Source organism: Lolium perenne, chromosome 2, assembly GCF_019359855.2.
Source record: "Lolium perenne isolate Kyuss_39 chromosome 2, Kyuss_2.0, whole genome shotgun sequence".
NCBI classification, from domain to species: domain Eukaryota; kingdom Viridiplantae; phylum Streptophyta; class Magnoliopsida; order Poales; family Poaceae; genus Lolium; species Lolium perenne.
The window spans coordinates 300703437-300712994 of NC_067245.2; the positions used below are offsets into that span (position 1 = coordinate 300703437).

The 9558-nt window shown below is 46.7% G+C and overlaps 1 protein-coding gene across 1 annotated transcript; it reads right to left on the reverse strand.

Annotated features, from left to right (window-relative positions):
* Positions 1–8325: 8325 nt before the first annotated feature.
* On the reverse strand, positions 8326–8820 carry LOC127329400 (BTB/POZ and MATH domain-containing protein 5-like). Its single transcript, XM_051355924.1, has one exon. It carries the CDS (start codon positions 8818–8820, stop codon positions 8326–8328), a length of 495 nt encoding a protein of 164 aa, XP_051211884.1.
* Between the last annotated feature and the right edge of the window lie 738 nt (positions 8821–9558).

Here is a 9558-nt window from a genome sequence, read left to right on the forward strand (position 1 = left end):
GGAAGATACTTTACTTGGGCTAACAGTCTTCCTGAACCTACATATGAAAAATTAGACCGAGTACTCATGGATTCGGACTGAGCAGAGAAATTCCCTCTCGTGTCGCTACGAGTTTTACCTCGGATTGTATCTTTGTCGGATCATGCTCCTATCTTACTTTCCACTGGAATTCCAACACCTCAGCGCCGTCGTCCGTTCAAATTTGAACTTGGATGGCTGTATAGGGATGGATTCTCAGATATGGTTAAGAAGGTATGGGAACAGCCGGTCGCTGGGTCTACCCCCATTCAAAGGTGGAATAACAAACTTCGATCGGTTCGGAGATACCTTGGTGGATGGGCAAGACACTTAGTCAAGGCTTAAGCAGGAGAAACTCTCTCTCTCTTCATCAATTGATGATTTAGAGGCAAGCGCCGAAGTACGCCCATTAACTACGCAAGAAATTGAACTTAAGAGTCAATACAATGCAAAGTTAGCTGGACTACTGAGAGAAGAGGAACTCAAATGGTACCAAAGAGCTAAGGCCCAATTCATTCTTGAAGGAGATTCAAATACGAGATACTTCCATAGTGTCGCCAATGGTCGACACAGGAAGAAACGTATTCATTCTCTATCGCAAGATGAGGGTCTGATTGAGGGCCATGAGCAGCTCAAGTCTTATATTACATCATATTATAAAGGTCTTTTCGGTGCACCGGAGGAATCAGATATATCTTTAGATGAATCTAGGATAAATGATATCCCTCAGGTGTCGCCTCAAGAAAATGCTTTTCTTACGAATCATTACACAGAAGAGGAGGTGAGAAAAGCGGTCTTCCAAATGGAACTCAATAAGGCACCGGGTCCCGATGGATTTCCAGCAGAGTTCTACCAGAACTTCTGGGAATTCATTAAGAACGACTTGATGGCTCTCTTCGTTGAGCTCCATGCTGGACAGTTGGACCTTTTCCGAATCAACTTTGGGGAAATAATTCTGCTCCCTAAAGTTAATGATGCGGAAAGGATCCAACAATTTAGACCAATTTGCCTTCTAAATGTATGCTTTAAAATTTTCACCAAAGTCGCTACTATTAGGCTAAACTCGGTGGCAGATCATGTTGTGCGACCTACTCAAACTGCTTTCATGCAAGGACGATATATCCTAGATGGAGTCGTTACATTGCATGAAACAATCCATGAGTTGCACCGCAAAAAGTTGAACGGAGTTATCCTTAAAATCGACTTTGAAAAAGCCTATGATAAAGTCAAATGGTCGTTTCTTCAACAAACACTCCGTATGAAAGGTTTTTCGGAAGAGTGGCGCGCTTTAATTAATAACTTTGTTTTTGGAGGAAGTGTCGCCATCAAAGTAAACGATGATACTGGACGATACTTTCAAACAAAAAAAGGTTTACGACAAGGTGATCCACTATCTCCAATGTTATTTAACATTGTTGCGGACATGTTGGCAATTTTAATTGAGCGTGCTAAAGTTGATGGTCAAATTGAAGGAGTGGTACCTCACCTAGTTGACGGAGGTTTATCAATTCTTCAGTACGCCGATGACACAATTCTGTTCATGGATCATGACATACAGAAAGCTACAAACCTGAAATTAATTTTGTCAGCGTTTGAGCAACTGTCGGGTCTCAAAATAAATTTCCATAAGAGCGAATTGTTTTGCTTTGGCGAAGCCCAAGACGAGGCAAACCTATATACCGAACTTTTCGGTTGTGGGTTGGGCAGTTTTCCGCTTAGCTATTTAGGCATTCCGGTTCACCACCGGAGGCTCACTATAGCTGAATGGAAGCTCGTTGAGGAAAGACTTCAGAAACGACTTAGTAGTTGGAAAGGAAAGTTACTATCTCTTGGTGGAAGATTGGTTCTCATCAATTCAGTACTCACAAACTTGGTACTGTATATGATTTCCTTTTTCCAGTTGCCTAAGGGAGTCCTACATAGATTGGACTTCTTCCGATCTAGGTTCTTTTGGCAAGGGGATAGTGAGAAGAAAAAATACCGGTTGACAAAATGGAGTGTCGTTTGCCGTCCCAAAGATCAAGGTGGACTTGGGGTCCATGATCTGGAGGTTAAGAACAGAGCTTTGCTAGGGAAATGGCTAGCTCGGTTATTAACTGAGGATGGTGTATGGCAAAATTTGCTGCGGAGAAAGTATGTTGGCTCAAAGGCAATATCTCAGGTTATTTGGAAGCCAGGAGATTCGCATTTTTGGGCAGGTCTTATGGCAACTAAGAAATACTTCTTTCCACATGGTTCTTTCTCCATTAGGGATGGGTCTGAGATAAGGTTCTGGGAGGATATATGGTTGGGAACAACCACTCTCCGTGAACAATATCCAGCCCTATTCAATATTGTGAGACATAAGCATGATACTATACAAAAGGTGATGGAAACATCACCTCCGTCTGTGACATTCAGGCGTGATCTCAATGGTCCTCGTTTGAACTCTTGGAATGAGCTAATGCAAAGATTAGCTTCTGTCCAACTGCGACAAGGAACAGATGAGTTTCGTTGGAATCTTACAAAAAACGGAGTTTTTTCTGTTGGTTCCATGTACTCTGCCTTAATTGAACCTATTCAACCGGTACCTAATTATAAATCTATTTGGAAGATGAAGATACCACTAAAAACTAAAGTTTTCGCCTGGTACCTTCGTCGGGGGGTTATTCTTACTAAAGATAATCTTGCAAAGCGGAATTGGCATGGATGTACGAAGTGTGTTTTCTGTCACGAAGAGGAGACAATAAAACACTTGTTCTTTCAATGCCAGTTCGCTAGATCTATATGGTCAATCATTCAGATAGGTTCTACCTTATATCCTCCAAAAAGCGTGGCAAATATTTTTGGCAATTGGCTAAATGGAGTGGATGCTAGGTTTAAAGTTCTTATCAGAGTGGGAGCGATAGCAGTTATATGGTCGCTGTGGCTATGTAGAAATGGCAAGGTTTTTGATAATAAAAACTCTTCTCTTATGCAGGTCATTTACAGATGTACGGCGTTGCTCCGTTCATGGTCGTCGCTCCAGCGTTTGGAGGACCGCGACCTATTTACGGAGGTGTCTACACGATTGGAGGAAACGGCGAAGGATTTTATTACCCAACATGGGTGGCTGCATAGTCGAAGGATTTTGCCTCCTACGGTCTAGCGTTTTGCTTTTATCACACAAAGTTCTCATGTGTTTTCATGTGCACCTGGTTGTACTTTTGTGAACCTTTAAACGGCTGTGTGCATCTTAGTTATGCAGAGGCTGGGTGTATTGCTTGAACTTGAGTAATAAAATCGCCCTTTATCGAAAAAAGGTACAATCATTTGTCAAATATCATTTGCCGCTGTTTACAGGTTCTATAGTATTCAAGGAAAAAATAGCGCGCTATAACAAAATAGCGTGAGTCTAAAAATACGCTATTAGCATGCTATAGCGTGCTATTAACGCGAATAGCGCGCTATAGCGCCGAAATAGCGTAGCGTCGGCTCTCCAGATATGCTATAGCGTGCTATTAGCGTTGAAATAGCGCGCTATTTTTTTCCATCTTCAAAGTGGTATATCTTCTTAGGTTCACAGTTTTACATTTGGACTGTCATACGTGTTTTCATGCCAGATATGGAGGGACGAGACCCATGTACATCGGTAACAAAAGATTTGCTCAAATGCCCCTAATTTCTTTGTTCTGATAATTAGAAGCGCTACTATTTGATTGAAGAAGAAAATATGGGGCTTTCCCTGACCACTGAACATGTTAGGTTGCTCCTGTAATGGTTTATTAACCATGAATAATCTCACATATGACTTAGCGGTTTACTAATCTAATCAACAATACTTTCCTTCGCATCAATTCTCGCAGCTGGGTCAAAGAAGCAAAATAAAATCAGACTAGAGTTGTTTGGTTTTTCAGAAATAGCTAGATTTTGCACTGTAGGAATGTACTGCTTCTAAATTTCCAGGAAGTGGTGGCAGCAGCGGAAAAGGTAAGGAGCACGGTCATGGTAGAGAAATAGTAGAGTTCATAGAGCAGGGACTGAACACACCATCAAGGATTGTGCCATCTCTGTCTTCTTAGTCAGATACTTCGGATAGTCTATCTTGCAGCACTATGTTATATCTGCGTCACAAACTGCGAAAGCTAATGTTTTCTTTTCGACCCTTTGTTCTCAGTATTTACAAGGTCCATATAACCATTTTTTTTCATGATGTAAGCTATTCCTATAGTTAAAGTTCGATATTTATTCGCCGAGTACCTTGTATATATACCCCTTCAGCGCTGCTGCATTGTTACTTCAGTTTTGACTTTTTTTAATGGCTTCAAAAGGATCTGGCTTCAAAGGATCACGCATATCGGTTACCACCAATTCATTACTTGTAAGAAATTCTTGATGTTCGGACATTTTTAATAGTCATCCATCTCATTATGATTTTTGTTGTATCTCTGTACTACTTATGCAAACAATATGATGTTTCAGTTCATATGTGTTTCACCCTTGTTGAAGGATAGAGAGGGAGAGAGATATGCGGAATATGTTGGATGTTGTATTGGGAGCCTCATGGGCGAGTATATATAGGCGTACATGGATTATCTTGGAGTGCAAGACAAGACACAAGATCTATCTCTATCCTAGACTACCTAAACCGTACGTATACCAAATATATCTCTAACACTCCCCTGCAGTCGTAGCGGTAGTGACGTGAACAACAGTAGCGTCGCGGATGGTCAGACTGGAGATAAACCGAAGTGGACCCCAGAAGGCTGACACTCCCCCGCAGTCGTAGCGGGAACGTCGTGGACGGAGTTGCGTCGCGGATGCTTGGACTGGAGAGGAGGCTGGTGAGGCGCAAGCGAGGTGGTAGCCCTTTATGCCGATGTCAAGGCACCCGAGAGCGTGGGTGCTGCAACCTTGGTCGAGGGAGCCGCGCGAAGGGGGTGCCGTGGTCGATGTCGTGGGCGGGTGCCGGTGTCGATGTAGCCGCAAGCGCGTAGTGCGCGAGGAGAGTGACGGAGACGCGTCGATGCAGTCGTGGAGGTTGTCGATGCCGAAGTCGATGCAGTCCGAGCCGTCGAGGACGAGGAGCGGCCCTAGTTTTGCCAGAACCAGGCGCACGTCGGGGACGAAGGCATACTTCGGTTTTGCCAGAACCGAGTACACATAGAAGAAGTCGGTGACGCGGTCGAGGCAGTCGTAGAGGCGATGCCGAAGAAGACGTTGTTGAAGCCGATGAAGACGAGACGTCCGGCGCGAGTTTGCCAGACTCGGGAACGTGTCGGGGACGAAGGCACTTCCGGTGTTGCTAGTACCGGGCATGCGAGGGGCAGGGACCATCATGAACTTATCGCCGTGTCAGAGGGACTAGCAGAGGAGGCCTCCGGAAGCATCGCGGTCGCAGATCGACGGAGATGCCGACGCTGCCCGCGGTTCTCAGAGTAGAGTAGCAGCTGGTGTAGACGGGGACGAGGCGATGGCACGGGCGACGAAGTCGAGACGGTTGGAGACGTAGAAGGCGGCTAATCCAGCGGTGACCAGGGGTGGTCATGTTGGACGCCTAGACGGGCGTTGCGGTGGTCGGCGAGCCCAGCGCGACCTGAAGTGGTTGGCGAGCCCAGCGGCGACCGGGGGTGGGGGTACGGCGGCGGTACACGAAGTAGGCGAGGAAGACCCAGCGGCGTGACGAAGACCATGCGCGGATGGAGGCGACCCGCGCCGAAGGGGCGGCGCTGTGGTGGCCTCGGACATCGACGCGCGGGGAACGGTGAAGGCGACCGCGTGCAGCAACGGCACGGCCGGAGGGGGCGGCGTAGCTGTAGCCGCAGCAGAGGGTGCGGCAGGGGTCGAGGACGAGGTTGTGGAGGGGCAGCCGGCGCGGCAGCCGGAGCAGCCGGCCTAGCGACCGGGCGGCCGGCGCGGCAGCCGGTGCAGCCGGCCTAGCGACCGGGGCGGCCGGCGCGGAGCTGGTGCAGCCGGTGCGGCAGCGGCTAGCGGCGTGGACCAAAGGCCGCGACGCTGCGGCCCGAAGGGGCGACGCAGCAGCAACCCTTGCTTGATCGGTGGTAGGTGCGTGCTCGGGGAATTGCTTGGCGTAGATGTGCGCGGGGTCGGTTGATCAGACCGACGGCGGCGCTACATGTGCCATGGCGTGGACGATGCGCAGATCGAAGTCGATGGCGGCGTTGTCGATGTAGTCCCGGGCGATGACGGCGAAGATGGACCAGCGATGGAGACCGCGTGGGCGAGACAGCCTGCGGCGTCGCACGTAGGGGCGCCCCGTGTGCGGCACGTGCGGCTGTGCCGTGCGGTTGGTGAAGATGGCCGGTGTAGATCGACACCGTTGTCGGAGTAGAGGCGCGCGGTGATGGCGACGGTGGGCGACTCAATCCGATCTATGATCGGTAAACCAAAAAAGAAAACGCCGGTCGAGCGACCGGCGACGCAAAAAGAAAACCAATCTACATATTGGAAAAAAAAAAGACTCGAGGGCAGCGGATCAACGGATCGGCGGACGAACCCTCGTACGGGTTGCGCGGCCTCCGGAGTAGATCATGGAGATCGACCTCCCCGGGGGCGGCGCGGCGCGGAAGCTTGGGCAGCGGCTAGGTTAGGATCGGCGCCGCTCTGATACCATGTTGAAGGATAGAGAGGGAGAGAGATATGCGGAATATGTTGGATGTTGTATTGAGCCTCATGGGCGAGTATATATAGGCGTACAGGGATCATCTTGGAGTGCAAGACAAGACACAAGATATATCTCTATCCTAGACTACCTAAACCGTATGTATACCAAATATATCTATCACATTTTTTAGTTCACTTACATAGAATGTAAATTGTTCATTCATTTTTCATATCATGTTGTGTATCCCTATAAAAGATCTCCTTCAAGAGTTCGAATCATGAAATTATGCCATCCAAACATCAGAAAATTTGGAAACGTTGGAAACGAAACCAAAGAGAGGGCGAGCACGTTAGACTTGAGCTTCTCAAGTTTTACGAGAAATATTCAGTAAATCTTATGCACTTGTTATTTTTGGAAAGGCTAAATATTACAGGTTAGTCAATTTTGGCATACATAAACCTATTTTGTTTAGTGAAATTAAAAACACTTAGCAGAGAATTTTCAGTTGTCAAAGTCAACCTCTTGCATCATCTGCTCAAACATTTGTCCTTGTTTTGTTTTTTGTGTCAACTTTGTGACATGTGACATCACGATTACATGTTGGTGTATGAGGATCTTGCATAGTGTGTTCTTAATTTAAAAAAAATAATGTATATTTCTTGGTGTCTCCATGATCATGCATGGAGGTTAATGTAAATCTGAAGTGCAAGTGGCAAAAAAGACAAGGGTTCAAGATAAGGTATGCCGGAGAAGTTTATGTATCACACCCTTAATTATCGCGAAGGAAGCAACAACTATTGTCTGCTGATCCACGAGGGTGAGGTCCCAATTTCACATGATTGCCAATTCAGATGGTTCTTCAAATCTAATTTTTGCTTGATCCGGCGAATACCATCGTATAAGGAGGAAATCTAGCGGAGCATGTTACCGAAGTCTACTGCCTGACAACAACTATGCTAGCGCAATTGAGAGAATGGCCCTCGCCACCGTGCGCTCTGATCAATCGAGTGCCACAACACCAGCCGAGCATAGAAAATACAATAGGACTGAATCTCTGATTTTTTTGTAAACTTTCCTAGCACTGTTCTTTGGTTTGCCATGCTCGGTTCATAGACAGATCGTATGCTATTTCTTCTGAACTTCTCAACATAAGTTCACATGCATCATATTTACATCCATACAGCAAGAGAAAAATAGGAAAGCCGTAGCAACGCACGGGCATTCAACTAGTTCTTAGATAAGGGCCCAGTTATTTAATCAATGCCTACAATTAATCATGATTCCTTCTAAGCCTGCTTGAACCCTAACATGGAGACATCAGATGGCTTGGGGACTCAACCTAGATGCGAGAAGATTGCACGATTTAGATATTCAGATTTAGCACAAAGGATTGAGATTAAACATGTAGCTATCACATGAACTTTTCTTGGATTCACATAATTCCGGGACGCAACGCACTCAAATTCTCACCAGTCATAGCGAAATTGTACATGTCATACAACTTAATGAGACAGAAAAGTGAAGATGCACAAAAATACACATATCCATTGGAGCACAATAACACCACAAATTGTCTTACGGGGCTTGCTCCTATACAGCCCCTTCCCGCTAACCTCAAACAACATGGGCTGAGATTGTCTAGTATTATAAGAATCTATACAACCAGGTTTTTAGAAGCAAAATAATTAATGGCAGCGTGGTAATTGCAGAATGGGAAGATCTGGCTACATCTTGTGCACGACGGCCTGTTTGAGGACGGTCAAATCACACCTGACGGTGAAGCAGTCTGCTTCTTGCAGCATGGACTTCTCGACGAACTTGATGACGCCCCAGGTACTATTAACTCCCCCTCTCTCAAAGGTCGGCGCGATGCTCACAGGTTTGGAATCTTTGTATACTTTACCATCTTTTCCCAGCAGACTCAAAGTGAACTTGGCCTTCACGTGGGTTGGTCCTGGCCCTCCTACGAGATGCAAGAAGGCTGAAGCGTATCCCGGTTCACGGCCGTCGCCGTCAGGGTAGAATCTGATGTTCCAGTTGTTGCCACCGGCGCTGAACTTGGTCGAGCTGACGAACTTGCCGACGCCCATGCCGTCAAGCAGCAGCGAGTAGTTCTCTACGATGAAATTGTGCGCCGCGGTGGCGGTCGGCGTCGCGCATCTCGACGACGTCTCGGCCGGCACGGGGGGCTTAACCAAGCAGGAGCTGATGTTTCCCATGGCAAAGGCAGACAGGCGGGCGTGAGATTGAGAATCTTGTTGTATGGCTTCAAGCCACTTTCGAGATGGTAATATAACAAGCGGTGAGGATTCGTGCCCCCGTCAATCTCCAAAACGAGATTGGGGAATCTTGTTGGATAGTTCGGTAAAAACTCTTGCACTTGGAAACTCGATCTTTGTGTCATACACGAGGACTACACCTTAGGAAATCGTAAACAACCACAACTCAAAACCGCAATACTTCAAAGAAAAACCTGAAAACTTCAAAGACTCCTTATTGTTAGTCCTTATTGTCATCATTGGGTTTTTTAAGCAACCACAACGGTTTATTATCAATAGAAAATAAAATTATATGAAACTATAAAGGTGGAAACTATAAGACATACCATGATGGAACTCTAAAGGATAAAAAAAAATACAAAACATCTCTACGATTTCCTGCACTTGCCGAAACTAGCGGCCGCCGCTAAATTCCAATGATGCGCCGAGACTCCACCATTGCTAGATCCACTGCAAGCAGCGAGCCACATGTTGTTATGGCACGTCGACCAGGGACATCCTGGTGCTGCCTTGGACCAACATCCACCCTAGCCCATCAACAAAGTCGGGGAATAATGACAGTCCACCACCTTAGGACTAATACCCTCGCTCCATAGCATCCTCCTCACCCTAGGCCATGTGTCACCGTGGATAATGATGAACACTAGTGACACACTGAGAAACTAATCTCACGAGAAG